Source organism: Zeugodacus cucurbitae, chromosome 5 (genome assembly GCF_028554725.1).
Source record: "Zeugodacus cucurbitae isolate PBARC_wt_2022May chromosome 5, idZeuCucr1.2, whole genome shotgun sequence".
Lineage (NCBI taxonomy): Eukaryota > Metazoa > Arthropoda > Insecta > Diptera > Tephritidae > Zeugodacus > Zeugodacus cucurbitae.
In genome coordinates, this window is record NC_071670.1 from 41,221,778 (window position 1) to 41,243,325 (window position 21,548).

Here is a 21,548-nt window from a genome sequence, read left to right on the forward strand (position 1 = left end):
CGAAACGGACTCAGCGAAACCAAAATTGCGCTTAATTGACTGTGGTCGTATCAGAAACATAAACATTATTAAAATTTTCAATTGCCTGGCTTTCATTTTCGCCTTTATCAAAGATAAGCCGTAAAAATTTTAAAATGTCCACCTTGCTGGTGTCCATCTTTGACGTGGGTTCATACTATACTGAGGCAAGCAATCACAAAACTGTTTCAGAAGTATTTTTAGTGTAAAATCTTAACTTTCTAATGACATATAGCATTACACAATCGCATTCATACAACTCGAGATACAGTTTACTAAATCCCATCTATTGAAAAAATAATGGATTACTTTTTACAAGACTTTAGTAGTAGTATACTACTAGTATAAATGTTATATAATTAGTTCAAGTTTTAGTTTTTTATAATATTTATTTCCATGTAAAAATATGAAAAGCCTCAAAGAGCTGTAATAATCAAACCTAAAAGACAAGAGACACTCACGTATAAAACTTACTCCTCGAATGTAATACAAATTGCTTTGGCACTTCCGTTTACAATTTAAATAAAAACAAACTCGAAAAATTAAACAAAAAACCTAAAAATTGTGCAAAAAATCAGTAAAATGTTCAAGCATTTATTTATTGCGTGCGATTCCAAGCATCAACAAAACAAATCGTCGTAAATGTAACAGCATTCACATACATATAAACGCAGACAGCTACTGAAAGCCATTTAAAATCGAGCTGTAATAAAACAAAAAAATACAAAATAAAAATAATAAAAAAGTTAAAAATAAATGTCATTACATTAGGAGCATCTTCAACCACAACAGCAACTGCTGAGCTGCAGTAAATCTGTTGCACAACTGTGTGTGTGTGTATATACTATGGATATGTATTTATGTATGTAGGCGAGTTTTTCTCTGTGCAAATTACGGTGCGATCGAGTTGTATGTAGTGCCGGACCAACAGCTACTCAACTGGCAATGCCAATGTCGGTGGCAATGATGTGCTGATTGTGATGATGATGATGCTGCTGCTGCCACTGCTGTTGCTACTCACGTTGTTGTTGTTGTTGTTGCTGGTAAGCTAATCTGGCTACTGTCATTTACGAAAAGTAGAAAAAACCTTAAATGCAGCGATTTTGAACTGCAACAGCTGTGCCCCTTTTTGCATGCTACCTGTTGGAGCTGATGGTGGTTGAGCGCAATTGCCACTGTATGTTGCACTTTGCTACTCAAACGTATCAGTTGGATGGATGGCAGCCATTTAGGCAGTCAGTCAGCCGGCTAGCTCATTCAGATTGTGGATGCTTGAGTGGCCATTAAAATTACAGCAGCCGCACTGATGGCAGGGGTGTGTGTACGTGTGTTACATATGTGCATATGTACATTTGTGTACATATACGTTTATAAATGTATTACTTATGCTTTGCAGCAGCCGTGTTGGCACTGGTATCTCGTATCACAGTGTGACCGCCATGATCGTGATCATGCCTCAATGGCCTTTTGATGCTAGATGTGGCAAATCTCTCTTCTGTCACCTACTCTACACCAGCTGAGTACCTGAGTGACTGGATTGCTTTGGCTGTCCAGCTGTCAGCCACTTTAACTGCACCACAAACCCACTATTTGCCACATTTTGCTGTTAGTCCATTTTCCTGCTTAATTCAGTTTTTCTGTGTGTTCTGTATGTACTACAGGAATTATAGCCTGCCTGCAGACTTGATTTCCGACAGGCTCGCTGCACTTGTCAGTCGATTTGACAAATACGCAATTAGAATGCGGAACTGGAGCAGGAATCTTGTTGCTTTGCTAGAGGAAATTTATAAAAAAAAGTGGTTTGAGTAGTTGGGGTCATTATTGGAAGATTTAGATTAGAAAAATATTTTTCTAAGCGGTATTTTAATTTATTTTATTTTATTTTATTTTATTTTATTTTATTTTATTTTATTTTATTTTATTTTATTTTATTTTATTTTATTTTATTTTATTTTATTTTATTTTATTTTATTTTATTTTATTTTATTTTATTTTATTTTATTTTATTTTATTTTATTTTATTTTATTTTATTTTAATTTATTTTATATTATTTTATTTTATTTTATTTTATTTTATTTTATTTTATTTTCTTTTATTTTATTTTATTTTATTTTATTTTATTTATACATATATCAAACAAAAACAACAAAAACAAAACAAAAATGTTCTGCGAAGGGCATTAATTTATGTTGCCTTGCTTTAAATATCCAACGATAGCAATAAACAACTAAAAATACCTAAGCTGGACAAAAACTCAAATATAGAGGGTGATTAGCAGGCATATAAGAATACTCTAGATTCTTCAGATAAGACTGCAGTGGCTAAAATAAGGATCATATCATTGTATTCAATGAGCCTAAATACCTTTTGATTCAATTTCGATTTTTCGTATTTACTATTTCCACGAAATAAACCAGAAATAATTGAGTCACCCTGTATTTATTTATATACATACATACACACAATTTTACTGCGAATTTTTGTCATTAATTCTGTACACACTGATTCCACAATATTTTTTGTCATCTCATGTACACATACTATATACATATATACATACATAGATACTCGTATGTCCGTCTTTATGCAAGCATTTGCCGTGAGCTGACTCAACATAAAAATAGCGTTAAGCTTATGTTGTTTACCTTTGTGTATCGCCTGTCCCAGAACACCACAAGTCACTGCTGAAGATTAATGTTGAAAGGAAGTTGTAAACGCAAGCAAGCGAATGAAAGGCAAAGTGGAAGAGACTAAAAGCCAAAACAACAAAAAAAAACAAATTAAATAAGGAAAAGGCCGGACAGCATTAAATCCAATTTAAGTACAGAGCAACCAAATATATGCATGTGTATGTGTATAGAGTGATGTCCGAGCAAAAATAAAGAAGGGAAATAAAATTTAAAATCCAGCAAAAAAATATCAACATTCAAAAAAATAAAAGTGAACAGTCTACTGCGGCATAAAAAACGTCGTCACATGTGTCGTTTATACTTTGTATATTGTTGTTGCTGGTTTTTTTTTATTTTGTTCACATTTTGCAGACCGAAACATAAACATTGGGCTGATGAATTGCGCCTGAGTGTAATGACAGCATTTCGTTGTTGGTTTTATGTATCTCTGCTTGGCTTGCAGTAAGCTGCTTGGCTTTAGCGCTTCAGGCTTTGCAAGGGCTTATAATTGTTGTTATGTTGAAACATATATACCTCTAAATTCTTAACAAATTCATGATTGTTTTTAGTTTAACGTGTTATATATTATATATAATTCACTTTGTGGTACTAGAGGTCAACTGCTGCTAATTTTTTTCAATCCCATCAACAATTGTTGTTCCAAATTATTCCGAAGATTTTTGAACCCATATCTTTTTATAGTTGTTGTGGCGTCTAGAATGCTCCACAAACAATATTCAGGAAAATTTCTGATTGAATAGTCCTTGGCTGTATGAAAATCTGGGTCCGTTTTTGTTACATAGTCCCGTCCATCGCAGGAACATAACTCTGCTCTGAGCTTTCTATGTACAACTCAACTAAATTATCACTAACTTTGGAGGAAAAACAATTCATATTTATTCGAATTAACATTGAATACGTATACAAATCATAAAATTTAGCAAATAAGGCAGAAAATGAGCACTTCGTTGTTTTTCATATATTTACAGCGTACGTTGATATCCGAAACTTCGGCTTAACTTTTGTATTAGAGCGACAAAGTCAGTGTATAAACCATATCATAGTCAAGGTGTCTAATTCCATTTTACATTTTTCATTCATTTATCGCTTTATTATCGCGTATATATGTATATAAAAAACAATGCAAGTGCATTGGTCGTGGTGCTACAGTGCGTATGAGTAACATGCGGGTGAGCTCATATTCGGATATTGTTAATTGATATGCGTAAACAAAAGCATTTGTGGAATTTAATTTCACATATTTATATTATTTGACACGTTTTGAATGACAGTTATGCTATAAGATAGAATTAAATATTTTATTTATATATCTAATTGTATGTCATGATATAGAGAATGAAGAATTTGTATATACAATGTTATGTAAATTTTTTTTGTATCATATAATACATAATTAAGAATATTACATAGGAATATATTTTAAAATTTTAAGCTCAATATGTCATATTTTATTATATTCAACTATATTTTAACAATTTTATTTAATTTTTTTTTTTTTGAAAAATTTTTTATACTTTTTTTTTAATATTTAAATTTTTTTAATTTTTTTTCTTAATTTTTATTTTGTATTTAATATTAAATTTTTTTTTTAATTTGGTTCAGTCTGTTTTCATATTCTTATGTTAAAATTTATTTATTTACTAAATTTAATTCTTTATTTAATTAAACAATATTTAAACAAATTTATTTTATTTTTAATACTTTTTTATAATTTTTTTAGTTAATTTTTTTTAATTCTTTATTTTGTTTTCAATATTAATTTTTTTTTTATTTTTATTATTTTTTTAATATGGTTTAGTCCATTTTCATATTCTTATCTTAAAATTTATTTTTTTACTAAATTTAATATTTTATTTAATTAAGCAATATTTTAACAAATTTATTTTGCTTTTAATAATTGTTTATTATTTTTTATATTTTTTAATATGTTTAAGTCTATTTCCATATTTTTACATACAAATTAATTTTTTTTAATTTAATTTCCAACCTTATATACACTATTATACTAAAATACTACTTTACGCCAGAAAACTAATTATTTTTCATTTCTCACTCTCTCTTCCTTAGATGCATGTGTCCTGGCGGTTATACTGGCAAAAATTGCGAATCCAAATACATACCATGTGCGCCATCGCCGTGTCAGAATGGCGGCACTTGTCGTCAATCGAATGGTTTAATGTACGAGTGCAAATGCCCACCTGGTAAGTGTCTTTTGAATCAACTCAGTAATATACATACATACATATAAACAAACACAAATTTATATAGCAGTTACGCACTCATTGCGTGGCTCACTGCAACCCTCACTGCATGTTTGTTAGCAACAACACGCATATTTTTTCGTATAATTGCCACAATTAAGTTGATGCCATTGCATTAAATTGAACCATGCAACATGAAAGCGCGCATGCAGCACTCTTGACTTGGCAGCTCGACAGCTCAACTAAGTGGCAAAGCGCACAACAACGAGTTGCACAATTTTAAGCGACTAATTGCCGCTAATCTCCACCACAGTAGTGCCACTGCACGGTGACGTGGGCAAGAAGGCAACGCATTTGTTGTTGGTATAAATAAATATATGAATATGTTTAGGCATGAAGTCGTCGGTGTCTTTAACTAGAAAAAGCAATGCTGACGCGTAGCAGGCAAATTGCAACTTTGTTGTTGTTATTTGTTGCATGTAACAGCTCTTTGTTGGCATATCAAAGCCACCCATCCACAAGCGATTAGCTGAGTTACTCCGCAGTACGTTCTGCAAGTGCTCATACATATACATATATTTCATTCGCTCCCCTCTCTTACCCCCTTCTTCGCTTTTATGCGTATTTTAATTGAGATAACGCCAAACAACCAACCGCCACAGCGTTGCATCAGTGCAACAAATCGCTTGGCTTGACTTCTAGCTACCTACAGCTACTTCTTCTACTTCTTGCTTCACGGCTTTAGCCGGTGTGCTCCTTGCGTTCCGGCAAACGCTTAGACCAGCAATTGTACCTAGGCAATCAAAACATTATGCACCTGGCCGTTAAGTTTGCGGACGCCGCGCTTGCCACGACGCGTCATCGTAACTTGTGCTAAATAGAATTTACAATGTTCAAACCAGTTTTTAAATAATTTTCCACATTTTCCCCCTCCCTCCCTCTCTCTGCGTACGTGCATACCTAAGTATTGCATTTTTACTTAATATCTGATCGGTGTGCAACAACAATTCATTGCGGCTGACGGCTGAGTTAAGGTAATTGCTCGCAATGTTGTTAGATTATGCTGCTTATGCCAGAATGGTTGTTTTGAAATGTTGGTGATATTTTGTCTCTGAAGATGTATATTCTTAATTGCTGTAGAGCAGTTGCTAATGAGAGTCAAGGTGATGGGACTTAGTATGCATATTGTTTGATAATAGTTTCTTCGCGCATGCTTTTTGGGATTGATTGCCGTCTCATAACCTTCAAAACTATAAAGCTTCAATCGAAACTTTTCAGCTAGATGATTCGTCAGGCTTAGCTTATATCTTTAGTAATATTTTTTTAGTCATCTAAGTTGGTTCTTCTTATCTAGAAGACATCACCTCAGTTTAGTAAGAGGTATGGAGTAGAATAACCACTTTTTGTATCAACTAAAAGTCTTTAAAGTCTTACTTTTCTCGAAGACCCACATGCAATTGACTGCTGCAGTCTGGAAATTTTCGTGAAAAAGTTATTTAAGCTGACTTTCTAACGTCTTTTTACTACAGTTACTACTGAACGCGAGTGAGTGCCCATTTAAGACGGATCTAGAGGCTCCAGATATTTAAAAAAATAGTAGCTTGATGATAGAAATTTTGTTTTAGTTCATTTTATCTTCTGATAACTTTATTTTTTTATCTGATAACCTACCTTTTACGCCTTTCTTAGGAGTGTTCTAAAGGGAATCTTTCAGAACTGATCAATTATTTCAAAGCTAGAGGTTATAATCTGATTTCAGAATACGTTTTCTTCAATTTCACTGTCTAAGTCGGCCTAGCCTATAAGATTGATTGACGGTATACTTTTGCTCATGCCGAATTCTTTTGAATAAGAATACTCCACGTATGCATCTAATCAAACGATATGAGAAAATTTGAAATATTTTGACACCAGCGCCATCTATCTACTAACTTTTTAGTCAATCAAATGTGTTTTTATAAAATTTGAGGTAATTACCACAGTGATAATAACTAATTTGACAGGAATGTGATCGAAAATAGAAAATATTTGACAACAGCGCCACCTATAGTACAAACAGTAACCATTGTCTTCAACAATATTCAATTCTAAGTGAAAGAGCAACACTTGCATGCCATCTAATCTTCAATACTTAAGCTGGCTAATCAACAGCTCGCAACATATCTTAACATATCGCAATTATAGCGATTATAATTATCATTATCATTGCGCCACCACAATTACTTAATTGTCAGCATCCTTTCGAGTGGCAAGAAACAAGAAGCAAGAAGCGCCATCAATTAACTACTTACAAAATAATTGCGCAATGGAAGTGTGAAAATGTGACAGCACAGCTTTCAAATAACTTACTAAACAGAAAAATTATATGTACATATCAACAGCAACAGCAAGCATACATAAGTCGGAGCTTCAACGCATTCATCAGCGTTTTCCATCACACTAACCAACCGTGCAATCTCACTTGCTACGCCAAGCGAATTCTGCGTTTAATTGAGTTATTATTGTAAATTGAATTTATATTAATAATTGCGGCGTACACACTGGAGAATACACGGTGATGGCGGTGGTCAATACGGCGCAACCGACGCCGTTGATCAGTGGTTATTCAAACAATGTGTAACTGTCAACGGCGCGCAATACGAGCGTTGCGCGCGTAGCCGCCAAGCATTGATCGTTTAATATTTGTGGTCGAATATGGTGACCATGATCTCCAGACACGGTTGCGCGAGCGCAAAGTGGAACGAATTTTTTCAATTGAAAATGGAAGACAAATTGCATACATACATACATATCAACAACGATAAATACCTGTATCAATATATATTATATATGAGGTAATATATGCCGACCCGTATGACATTCACTTAGCCACCGCCAGTTTTCTAGCTAATGCGTTTAGCATGAATATCCATCAAAGTTTCGTTCTGCTACATACATACATACCAGCTGTCTGATCTTGCCATATATTTTTCCACCTCCATTTGCTACGCTTGCTTTTGCCCCATTTGGTTGGTGGTGGTAATCAATAAATGCGCTGGCTACTATTGAGCGCATTAAATGATTATTATTGACTTGAAGGTGTGGCGGCTATAAATCCTGTTTTAGTGCGAATTAAGCGCGATTTTTGTTGTAAATATGATCGCACGATCATGCGCGATTTGACTAGAGCACACGCGATCATCTAGCCTCACCCTCGAACGAATCGCCTTGAAGGCGAAGGGTGTAGTCGACGCTATTCGAAAGTATGCATGGCATATGAGTGCATAATTCGAATTGATCTTTATTGAATTATTGTAGATAATAGTGTAATGAAAATCGGACTTTGAAATACTGAACCATAATTATCTAGCATTTTTTTGTTCAAGATAGAACTCCATGTATGAAGTTAGGAATCCATCTATAGTTCAACTAGATTCCATACTTACCAACCTATACCAACTTACCGATCCAAACAGGGTTGTACAGGCCCTGGTCGGAAATAAACCAGGTCAAGTCTTGGCCCACAGACCTGGCTGTCGAAGGAACCGTTTTTTCACCAAGTTTCTCTGCTTATAAAAGCAGATTCAACAACTAAAATAAAAAAGCAAACAATTTCTATGCTAAATTCTGATTAAAGTTGTAACTCGTCTGCCATAACGTCTTCTTCGACTGCAACAAACAAAATTACCCCAAATTAGCTAATAGCTTGCTGAACCAAAAAAAAATATTACACAAAAAAACCATTTGTTCCCAAAAATTTTTTCCATGACATACCAATTGCAAATGCTATTACCACACAAAGCTAGAATACCAGTGTCTGCAATAACGGCACCTAATAATTCTATTCTAATCTCAACGCGGTAAGGCCAAGTGCTGACAAAATTATAAACGTTCATATTAGAACGATTTGACGTTTGCATGAATGAACCGAAGTGGCGCGCCATCCAACGACTACGACGACGACGACGACGCTATCATGCCATCACTGCTTGAGTCAATTTCAAAATGATTCTTTTTGAACCCATTCAGTGACTCAATGGCACCCAGCTGCAGCTACGCCTCCCACAGTGTATGCGCGCAAATGCGACCGCGCGACCACGCGAAATCGTGATGCACGCGCCAAGCTCAAGACTTTTAAACTCACCACTGCCATCAAAAAAAATTCAAAAAAAAAAACGAAGCAACACCAAATACCACATCCGCACTAGCAGACCGACTATCTGTAGTACCCCGCATGCCGTTAAAACCTCAAATCGCATAATAGCAGCAGCCGCTTTTGGCGCGCTCAATCAAGCTGCATGCCTTACTCTCCCACACTCTCTCTCAAGATCGGTAATCATTACTGCCCACTTTACATTTCACTCCGCGTTTCTATGAATTGAAAATATATGCCGTCATGGCTAGAAACCTGCTCGCCACATTTCAATAGCGCGTCCGTATTCTGGCTATTAAGTGTTCATCTTCCTCATGGTGGTGCTCGGAACGCTCGTTGGTATGGCAATTTCAGTTTTCCATTCCATTTGCAATTTTAATTCCAATAAATCTTTTTGTAGCTTAAGCAAATACTGTTGGTAATGGATAAGGATTGCTATTGCCTTTACCAGCGTGGTAAATGGCGAAGGCGGTAGCGGGAAGTCATGTCAGTCAACGAGGTCTAGACTTCACCTTGATTTTAGTGTTTCCTTTTTCTTGATTTTGGCTGCATTTATGTTTCATTATTTACCTATTTGTGGTGTCTTTGTTGTAAATTTTCTAGTAAAACTCTGACTTTGCTCGATAACTAGGGTGCAGGACCGTAATTTCATCCGAGCCGAGTCTTTTTCGTAAGTCTTAATGTAAAATTTAGACCAATCTCTAAGGCTAAGGTGTGAGAAACCGGAACCGCCTCCGATCCAGCCCAATCCGAACACTGAATCTTAAAAGCATTTCTTTTATAAGAGTTCCTCTATCTTATTGGTCCTCGGTGATGTGACTATTTCATCGATTTTTTATGTATTTTATTGCATAAACAATAATTATATTACAATTATATAACGTAACAACAAGAAATTCCCTTTGATTTCCTGTATCCAATTTTAACCGAACGCAAAAAGAAACCCAAGCGAAGAAAAAGACAACAAATAACTTCACACTTTCAACTGTCTTACCGCCATCGATGCCAATCACGAACCAATCCAAGATCTGCGCCCAGGCAATCAGCAAGCTAACAGCTAAATTCCGGCAGACATTCATCAGCATCCATCATTGGAGCATTCATTGGCGAAACGAAAAACAAACTGTCGGGGCGCAAGCCAAAGGTGCCGAACGCCAAAGAAATGCCAAGTCCAGTTCGCATGCAAGACATGCAGCGCCGTAAATTGAGGCTGGAAGTAATGAGTAGAGAAAGGTGATCAATCCATTCGACGATTGTGGTTCACTTCGTTTAATTTTACGACACCGTGCTGCATAGACTTCGGTTGACTTTCGGCTGCCGTTCGCTGGTCGGCGGCTTTCGACTCTAGTGTCTCTAGTGTCTGCAATATATCAGTTGCTGTTGTTGTTATTGTTGCTGACTAAGCTGGCAATACTCGGTGGCAATACTATGCCACGTCGCTGATGGTGGCATGCCACAGCGGCGGTATGCATTTGCTGCATGACCTCCTTAGGGCGTAACTGTAGTGGGAGCGTCGATTGCGCTTCCTTGCGCCTCAAACACGCTGTCAGTCACTGGAGCCGCCGCCGCCGCCACCACAAAAAACATTCATTATGAATTTGGCTTGCAGCATTTAATGAGTGAACATGATTTTATTGTATTTGTAATTTACTCGTTGCAACTCTTTTGCTTGTTGGTTGATGATGAGCAAGCGCTGTTGCAGCTATTGTTGTTGTTGCAACATGCATATGCAACATCTTTGCATTTCATTTACTGTTGTTTTTTTCGATTTTCTAGCGCTTATTACTTATCAAAGAGAATGTGTAGTCCCCCTCGGGTAACTGGAATACACAAATTTTACAATCGGGATTATGACTTTTCCACTTTTCTGCTGTTTTTTTTCTGCTTCTTCTGCTACTTTGGCGGCCTGCTGCCCGAGCCATCGAATTGTGGCCAGCATTGGTGGTGGCATGCATCACTGATCGGTGTGATTGGTTCCCATGATTATTGGTCATTTGCCGCTGCTACTTTGCTACTCGCCTCTTACTTGCAACAAAAGCTTGCAACTTTTTTTTATTTCTTTATTGTTATTGTTTTATTATTTGCCATCAGCATGTCGTCGGCCCCAAACACACTCAGACAGACATACATACATGGATGGATGCAAATGCAATATTTTAACCTACTCACCCAGCGCTCGATTAAGTGTGAGTTGTGACTTTCACAAGATTAGTTAGCCGCATTGAAGATGCGCTTTTTATTGGCAAATTAGAATACTTGTGCATTTGCTTTATGATCCTTTCCAGCGCTTTGTTGTTTGTTTGTGTCTAACTAATAGCATGCTAATACACATTTTATTGTTGTTGTTGTTGTTTGTTTTGTGGAAATTAGTGCCATTCTTTTATTCGCCAACCTGTTCCTTGCACTCTTTTTCTCTGCGTTTCAGCTCTCCTTGTTCTTGCGTCGCCATAATTCTTAACGTAATTTGCTTTTTGTCCGCCAATTTTCATTCCAAAGCTCAAATTACTTGATCTAAACCGCAAAATACAATTTAAATAAATTGCTGGACAGACATACTGATGTATAGAACTATTAGAAGAGAATGTGAATATTTTTTTTAATAAATCACGGAAGATAGAATGCTCTATGAGTAGACTAGAATTAGTTCCTCAGCTTTATTCCTTCTTTAACTATTTCGGGAAAACAAGATCAAATAAAAACCTGCAAATGAAACCCCACCTTCCTTTTTGTAGCCTCAAATCAACATCAAATTGACAGTCCTTGCCTGCGATCTCATAAATATATAATTCTTGAGGAACTCCAGACATCATCGATTCGCCTTTTGTTAGAGCTCCTCTCTTGTCGAAAACTCAGCTATAAATACAAGAATAAAGTTATTCAGTTGAGTTGGATGCTAGAGGCTATATGGTTTCTGTATTGAAGTGGTATACTTGCCATTCTAGCTTTAAAAGATTATACCAATTTATACCAGTTGTTTGTTCGATGCGCCAAAACTTGAAAATAGGTTTCAAAGCTTAATGAGATGTTACTATTAGTATCAAATACATAACTACCGATCATTATGTACCATTTTGTTGTCATTTTCGATTTTTAAACTTTTTATAACCAAAATTTTTCACTTCCGATATTTTTTCCATACTAAGTAGTTACTCCGATTTTTCTTTTTTTTTTCTATATAAATTTATATTTATTATTTTACATTGCGTTAATGCCAATTGCGCCAACACATTGCCAACAGCTAAAATCGTGATGCCCTTTTCACGTGCCACCAACAACACTACAAGAAATCATTTCCTAGATTTCCTTAACAATTGCTTTGCCTTGCCGGCCAAGCTCGTTGTCAAATTCGCTTGTTAATATTTCGCACAACTTTGCTATTGTTGTTGGGGCGTATATCAACCAAAAAAAATATGCTTTCGACATAAAATTCAAATTTTTCGCAATTTCGCATAGAAATGAGTAATGACATGCAGCGCTGGTCATAGCGACGAGGAGAGCCTCGAGTTGGCAGTGTGGCAGCTGCAACAATTTGCTGCCGAGGCAAACCTCAACCACATTTGCATGCATAGATATTTTTGTATGTGACTGCAAACAAAAGCTTTACTCTTAACTCATAAGCTCCACTCGAACAATAGTGGGCAACACAGTCGTAGCGGACAGTCAATGTGCCTATTTTCAGCAATATTTTAGAAATCCTTCGTTTTTTTGTTTGCTTGTCTCTTATTTTTCTCTAAATACTTCTGCTTGACTTGGCGCGCGTGATGTCCAGCGGGTGATTCCGCTGCGAAATTGACTTGACTTGTCTGACGTCGAGTGAATTTAAAGTTGGCGTTCGCGCCGGAGTTGCGGTTGTTGTACGTATACTGACATGCCGCAACAGCCGCGGCGGCATTGCGTGGCACAAAAGACACGCTTAAGTTGTACGCAAATCAAGTCATACAACTGGAACCCAACCTCTTTTGCTCACCCTTGTACATTTTCAGACTCAGATTATATGCGATTTCGGCGTTGTGATATATGAGCACGCATACTTTTAGGCCACTAGACAAGCGCGGTTTAAGTGCTGTTGCTGATATCTTTTATTTTTTTCTGTTTTTTGTTGTCTAAAACAATAATAAATTAGTTGATTAATAGAGCGAGTACATAAAATGTTAATTGACTCGATTTGACAATCATTTGACAGTCAGCTGGTCGGGCAGGCGGCCTGCGTGCCACCATTTGGTGTTTTGTTGCTTTTATTGGTTGGTTGTTGGTTCATTTGCGTTTCCAAATAAATCGCTTACGGCGATTTGTGGCAATATTTCAGAAAAATTTCGACAACTGCCATCTTAGGTGCGGGAATTAGAAATTTCACATGAAGAATTGTAATATTTATTAAGACAAGCTGCAAAAATAAGATTGAGGACAGGCTGAGAAACAAGCTTAGAGGTTTTATGGAGAGAAAGTTTGGAGATAGAGTTGTGTTAAGGATAAGTAAGACTTTCGAATAACATCTAGAGATGATCTCAGGAGCTTTTGTTTGCTTTTAAAATATATTAGAGTTTGACAATTACCAATTCCCATGTATCATGTCTAAATTATTAGCATTACCATGGACAATCCAAAAACCATTGATTAAGCTCAAGTTGATATACGAGTACTTCATCCCAGTTAGCTCATGAGTAATAAATACACTCTCTTCTCATTTCTACAAACGATTAATTCCGCAACGACCCATTTAAATAGATCATAAAGAAAATTTAAATGAGTTGAAATTATTTCTAAAACCGTTAGCCGTTGAATATTGATCGATTTTAGTGTGTTATTATTGTTGTTGCAAACGTGGGAGCGTAATGGTTCCCGTTTAACGGCACACATATAAAGTGTAGTTTAATTAGAATTATCCAAGAAATCATAAAGTCACAATATTCTCGCCATTTCACAGCGTTGTACTTGAACAAATTGCTTACATATATACAGACAAACATATATACATATCTGTACCTATATTTAGATATGTAATGAATATATAAGATATATTTTTAGCAAACCCTGTGAATCATAGCAATTTTCTGGCAGTTCTTTGTTGTTGATAGAGCGTAAAAGCATAAGCTATTAACTACGTGAGAAAAGCATATTACTGAGATTAAAAAAGAAAACAACAATAATAATAATAACTAGTAAACGTTACATATACATAACTAATATGCACTCATTTGCATATAATACATATTTACAGAGGTTCATATTTGTTTTGAAGACTGAGAAGTGCGATATTTTTCAAATTAAAGTTCAGTACTACTTTTTATGTACATATGTATAATGTGAGATTTTTATAATGAATTGGATTATTTGTGTAATTTATCAACATTTGGCGTTCGCATAACCTCACATTAGATTTTTAAGTCAGCTGCTCCTATTGAAATTGACACAAATGTTTATCATTTCGAAGTTATCTGTTTTAAAAATGTTTGCTGAAGACATTGATAGCCTAAAGAGAAGAATAATTATCTATTTTAGACTTATTAAGAAAATATACTTGAAGTGGAATAATAAAAAAACTGTATTATATATGAGTAGCAACTTACAAGAAACTAAGAGCTAGACCTTCGGAGCATATTACTTCCCAATTTGAAAGTATTTCATCGAGGAACTTTCAAGTTCCTTAAGGCAGTAAGCAGGAATACTGCTATACTGAGCTTTTGGAGTGTTAAAAATTACTCCACTTATACACAATCCCATATTTATCGTTCAGATGACAAATCTAGATCTCAATGCTTCGTAAAAATTTATAATCAAATTTGCAATAAATCTCTAGGCAGTAGATAGCGCTGTGGTACTACTAACATTTTGTTATTTCATATAGTTAGAATTTTTTTATATGCTTTGTGTTAGTGTTCCATGCCTGCTATTGCTTCTGAAGTTATTTAATCAATATGCTCAGCATGACAATTACAACTAAATTGTTAATTTAATTATACTTTCGAAAATAGTTTACTTACATTAATTAATAAATGTGAACGTCGCAGAAAAGCTTTCACACACTACTCGCCTTACGGGCCATAACAAACTCGCTCGCAGTGCAACAAACTTAAAAATATCAACAACAAAAACAACATAAACGAAATACGAAATGTATATAAACAAAAACAACAATAAATGCTGCAATTATACAACACTAGCCAGCTAAACAACACTAAAGTCTCACATTAACTACTTAAATGTTGGGTTCTAAGCTACATACATATATAATTAAGCGCTATGAGCACATGTAAGTGCATTAACATATATTGCTGTTGTTGTTGTTGTTATTTAAATGTTTTAATTTAAATAGGAGTGTACAGCTATTTGTTGCAAGTGCAGTACGTGTTGCGAAATACGCAACAACAACAACAACAACTGCAACAAATGAAGAAAAACAAGTGTGTCTGAAGCCGCACCCGATTCTCAGGCAAAGTCGCAAATGCAATGCCACGAACAACAACAACAACAAGCAATACACAATTGTATGCTACTTTGCATTCAGTTGTTGTTGTTGTTACATGTTGGTGAGTATATGTGCGACAACAAACACTTTTCTAATTAATTCAGCGCATAGTGACAGTGACAGAGACGCGCTTACACCCGCGTCACGCGGCGGTTAATGCACGCTGTTGCACTAGTGTCAGTTATTGTTGTTATTGCTGTTGTTGTTATTCTAATGTCGCCGCTACTGCAGTCACCAGTCGCCAATTGGCATTTGAGTTCATTTCATTCAATTCGTTTCAATTTAATTAATTAAATAAAATTGCATGAAATTTGCGAAAAATGCACTCGCTGCAATGGACAACAACAACAACAACAACATGCACTTATACATACATATGTACATATATAAAATACATGGTTCTGCATAAATATATTCATCAGCGACAATGCGGGAAGCAACGCGTGCACAGCGAAAAGATGACAATTGCTGACCAGATTCTAGTTGTGGAGGACAGCAATAGCAACAATAACAATGTCATCACCACCAGCTCCACCAACGCCATTATGGTTGTAGTACGCCGCTGCAATCATTTGCTTGCTTGTTTGTTGTTGTTCGGCTTGTCGCGCATGCCGTTGCGCATGAAACAGACACAACAACAACCACAATATACAACCAGTTGGCGTTGACAATGCTAGGGGCAAATATAATATATAAAATTGTATACAAGTATAACAACAACAACAACAACAACATATAGTAACAATATTAAATGCATTGTGTTGTGTGTGACTCTAGCAACAACAACAACTAGTGGCCATTGCAATACACTTGCATCGCCGCTACATCAACACTAACGCAATTGTCATTTCATTAAGTCCAATGTGGAATAAAGTGTTGCTACGCCTCTCTGCCAGGCTTTGAAGGTCTACAATTGCTCTTGCAATTTATTTCAACATTTATTTGTTTTTATTACAATTTTTTTTTGTAACAAAACAACAACAACAATTTTTGACATTTTACATAGCGCCTCATTTTTTTAAATATTATTCGTGTTGTTATTGTTAGTTTTATTTAGTTCATGTTTTCGTGAGTTGTTCGTTCTGCTATGCTCTGCTCTAAATCTTGCCACAAAATGCTGCAAGGGTTTGTCGCACCTGGTTACAGGCGGGTTTTAGGTTATAAATTATTCTAGTCGGTCTCTTAAAGTGGCCGTATATGTGTACAGTGGTCTGTTACTCGATTTTCTATGGTCAAAATTGAAATGAAATTATTAATTTTATTTGAGTCGCATATAACCTCAATTATTTATTTATTTTTTATTTTTTTATTAAATAAATTTTTTTTATAAAATCTAGGATAATGATGAGTCTTAACCTTTATAAATTTTAAGAAAATTTTTTCCTAACCGCTAATATACAGTGGAACTTCTCTAACACGAATCACCATAATCCACAAAAAGTCGAGTTAGAGAGACTTCCGAGTTACAGAAGGTAATTTGTATGAAATTTGACTTCTATTGCCAATTCAAGATCTCTAGTTATAGAGAACTTCGAGTTAGAGCAGTTCGAGTTATGGAAGTTCGACTGTATTTAGACATTTTTTTTAATATTTTAATCAAAGAATATTAATTTATGAATTATTATCGGACGCAAACTAGATTTTACCAACAAATTTTTGTCAAAATAATTTTTTTGGTTTTTTCTAAAAATATTTTAGTTTAAATTTAATTTAAATTATTTTTGAAGAATCAGCTCTTAATATATATTTTTTATTCTTTTTTAATTTTTATTAATTTTTTTATATTTATTTTTAATTAATTATTAAATATATTTATTAAAATTAATGTATTTTTTTTTTAATAATTAAAAATTATGTCTACTTTATTCACACATTCGTCCCACTGTGCGCACTCACTTAAGCATCTCGTACATTTTAATAAAATCATTTATCGCCACATTCTGCCATTTCACGTTTTTCCACGCCATTTGCTTTCAAGCTGCATACATATTCTATTTTCGTTGCAATTCCGCTATAAATATTGCTTCGCATGCGCTTGTTGTTGCTGACCACTACAGTTGTTGACAAAATGCAAAGTAGCGTAGGTGAGCGTCGAAGCTGTGCTGTGGCGTCGACACGAAGTTTCAGCTGCATTGTCTCTGCCATTTTATCTTTGTCATTGTGCTGCTGCAACACTACATGCTCTTGTTGTTGTTGTTTTAGACTGCAGCTAGACTTTCTAATTAAAGACAGTGGCAGAAAAAATAGTAGCAACACTGTTGTTACAACAACTTCGTGTATTGTTGCTGTTGGTGTTATTGCCAGCGGCCGAGCTACTGTTGCTGCTACTCCTACAAATTGTTAAATGGTTGAACAACAGCAGCTGTTGTTGTTATAATTGTTTGATAAATGTTGTTAGTGTTGCTGTTGTTGTGTTGCATTTAAGCTACTTGTGTTACTTGCTTGGCGCGCTTCATTTGACTGCTGTTGCTGCTTGTTGGCGAATTTTGTTGGTATTTGTATGGATTTTCGTGTTGTTTGTGTGTGCATAACAGTTATAACTGTGCTTTGTGCACTTTCTTCGCCGCTATTAACCGTTTTTTTACTATTTTTATCAACAACCGCTTGACGACCTTTGCTTGCTGCTGCAAATTGCTGCCCTCGTCCAATTGATTTTAATTTCTCTCCGTCCTTTACAGACCATAAATTATAAATTACAAACGAGTGCAACATGCCGCTGATTGGCTGTGCACTCGTTTTTTTCGGCATAATTTTTATGCATTTTTTTAGTTTATTTATTGTATTTGTTTTTGTTGTAGCCACTCATTTGTGCTGGCAATTAAAAAATTTGTTCAGCGAACTTTTGCATTTATTAAAAAATATTTATTTTATGTCTGTACGTATATTTTTGCATTCATGGCGCTCAAGTAACTGTTCAATTAATCAAGCCAATAACGGCTTAGCTTCCGCTGGAGTGTGAGTCATCATTAATAAAGTTGCTATGTATTGCGAATTTTCCAGTTATTGCATGAAATCCACACATTTGACTGCTGTCAGAGCGTTAAATTCTGCAAGGATTATTAAAAAAATGATAAATTGCTAATTTTATGCATGACAATGCGCTAAATTCACGCTTGTTGCAAGCATGCAGCGATATGTGGCGCCTCGGTTGCAGCAACATTAAGATCTATGTCATCTTAAGCGCAGTACTTTTAAACATTTATCGGTAAATATATTTCATACACCCTTGATTTAGACACACGTATACTCTCTTCCTCTCCACCATTAAAAATAGTTCTTGCCACATTCCTTCGTACTAACAATCGACCACATAACGAAGTGCAAATAATTGCATTCGATTTGCCCGAATTGGTTGCACCTTGAGTCCACCATTTCTACTTACAACAACAACATACTTCATACAAAGGAAAAGAAATAGAAGATGACAAATGTACGCATGGTATGCACTAGTTACCATCTAGGCAGCATAGCTTAGCAAGGCATGAAGGAGCCTGCCATTTTCAAACTCTTCCTCATGCCCTATTTAGACTGTGATTGCCTATTTGCCACATATGGAGCAAATTCCGTTTCTTTTTTCCACATTACTTTATGATAATCAGTAGCTTGATGTGAGACGTTAGAACGGTAATTGAGGTCAGTATATGGTTCACGCGTCGTTTTTTATGCTCAATTAGGTGTCTCAGTTCGTTATGAAAAGGTAATTGCCACCATTAGCTGATGTTGGTACGAGGATAAATTGTATACTATTTTAGAAAACAATTCTTGAAATGCAGCGCTAAATACAGTTTAGTCTTAATACCGCATTCTCTACTTAATTGTTCCCGGTTCTTTAATTTGTTTAATTGATTTCCTTATTTGAATTAATAATTTGTGTGCATATTTTGAAGAGACTTCAAAGTTGACTTCAGCACATCATTTCTCTACTAAGTGGTCTTGATCTTCTCTCCATCTATCCATCACTACCAATGGATCTTGATCTTCACTCCATCTATTCAGTGAAAACTCAGCAGTAAAGAGAACCTCATTCACAGCTCTCCCGGTTAACTAAATTCAAACCTATAATTACGGTTACGACTCATTTCTTACAACAGCTATAACCCAATCTGAAATATTTATATTCATTTCTTCAAAATCTGTATATATGACATCCATATTCTAAGATCTAACGGGAACAAAAATATTGAACCAAAAAATCGATATATTCAAATTATCTAGAAAGGGATCTACCAACAAATAGACCTATCTTTATCCGGATTTTCCAAGTTACATGGATATTTTCATATACATGAAGCCATTTGAGTTGAAAGAGCTTAAGTCGACTTAAGCAAATGAGGAAAAATTAAGTTGTTCCGACCAACTCTTTCGAGAATTGATGTTTTATCTTACCTCAAATAATACCTGAGGATCTGAGCTACTAAATTATGATAGAAACAGCTAAATAATAGCATCTGAATTTTACTAAAAGTGATAATATCTGAACTCACTGAAGTCAACTTAACCTATTTTACCATATTGCCCCAAAAATATAGTACGTTTTTCGGTTTTATTCTCGATAAACTCTTTCACACTCTTCATAGCTCAATTTATTACTTGTTCCTCGCATTTTAGCGTCAACTTCCGATCGTAAAGCCGAAATACACCAAATAAAAAGCAACAACAAAAACAACAACAACAGTGAACGCAGCAATATTTTAATTAAATGCCAAACTTGCTTCTAAACATGCCGCTATGACCAACACTTTGCCACCAGCAACACTGTTGTTGCTACACATGTGTTCGCACATACGCGAACTGGTGCTGTTGGTGGTTCCACTATTTAGTAAAAGGTGAAGGTCACTGTGTGACTAGGTTTTACGTTCTCACAGCCGCGCATTTGCATTTAGATTAGCAGCGCCACATACACTCGCATAGGCCCGTTGGAAATTTTTATTTGTTATTGCAAAAACAAAAAATGCTCATACAAATTTGCTTACGCGAATGCGAGCCTGTTTAGTTGGTAAACACCACTTGCACTTGGCAGCTAAATATTTGTCTTGCCACAACATGTGCTTGTGCTATGCGCAGCGACTATTTTAAAATCACTTCTAGGCAAGCGCGCCTTCTGCTCAAATATTATTCCCATAGCGGTGGCGTCGGTGGCGGTGCCTGTGTCTCAAACGCCATTCACTTTACAACATATCGGGAGCAGATGTTGAATGTGCGTACGAAAATAGCTGCCACTGCCACATACTCGTACTTATGTACGTAAACACTTCGCACACACTTACTTTGGTAGAAGGGCTCGTAGGCATACATATTATAGTTGAGGTAATGAGTTTCTTTACCCAGTCGGCTTCTTGTGTTGCTAAGTTGTACTCCAAACGCTTTACTGTTGTATGATCGCATATTGTTTTTTTGTTTTTGTTTTTGTTATTCTACATTTTTCTATCGACCTGACACTTGTTTTCACTTTACACTCTCGGATCATTCGTTCACTTCACACTCCATTTTGTACAAATTATGTATGCGCCAGCTGGAAGCAGTTTCTTCCGTTTAAAATTTGTTCTAAGCATAGCTTCGAAATAGTATTCACTCCAGGGAGATATTAAAATTAAACGGCGAAGAGAAAAAATCAACCCCAGATGCTAATTGAGAGCTGTTGTATGAATGCTGCGGTGTTGTACAATTTTGAAGGAACATTTGGAGCCTTATATATTATTCAAAAAATCCATAAACGATTCAAGTTAAGAGGAAATGAAATTCTTTTCCAGTTCAGAAACTTCATTTATTAAATTTTATCCTAACTATGTGGTATATATTTCTTTCATTTTCACTATATCAACTCCTTTTCCCAGTTTCCAGATTTATCTGATCCCAGTCTATGTTTTAACATGAGATTTGTCTTAAATCTTGAGTTTATTTACCTTTCATTCCACATATAATATAATGTGTATTATAAACATATTTGCTAGAAGATATTGTAGAAATCTGACGATGATAATGCCAAAAAACTTCGAGGAATTTGTTTCTTGTTAAGAATATACTTCATAAAACTTTTCTG

The 21,548-nt window shown here is 35.4% G+C and overlaps 1 protein-coding gene across 1 annotated transcript in view; it reads left to right on the forward strand.

Moving 5' to 3' along the window:
- Nucleotides 1-21,548, forward strand: part of LOC105214659 (neurogenic locus Notch protein) — a 132,756-nt gene that overhangs the window by 94,757 nt on the left and 16,451 nt on the right. The window contains exon 5 of the mRNA XM_011188209.3: nucleotides 4,777-4,910. Coding sequence (XP_011186511.2) covers nucleotides 4,777-4,910 — 134 coding nt within the window. The remainder of the gene's footprint in view (nucleotides 1-4,776; nucleotides 4,911-21,548) is intronic.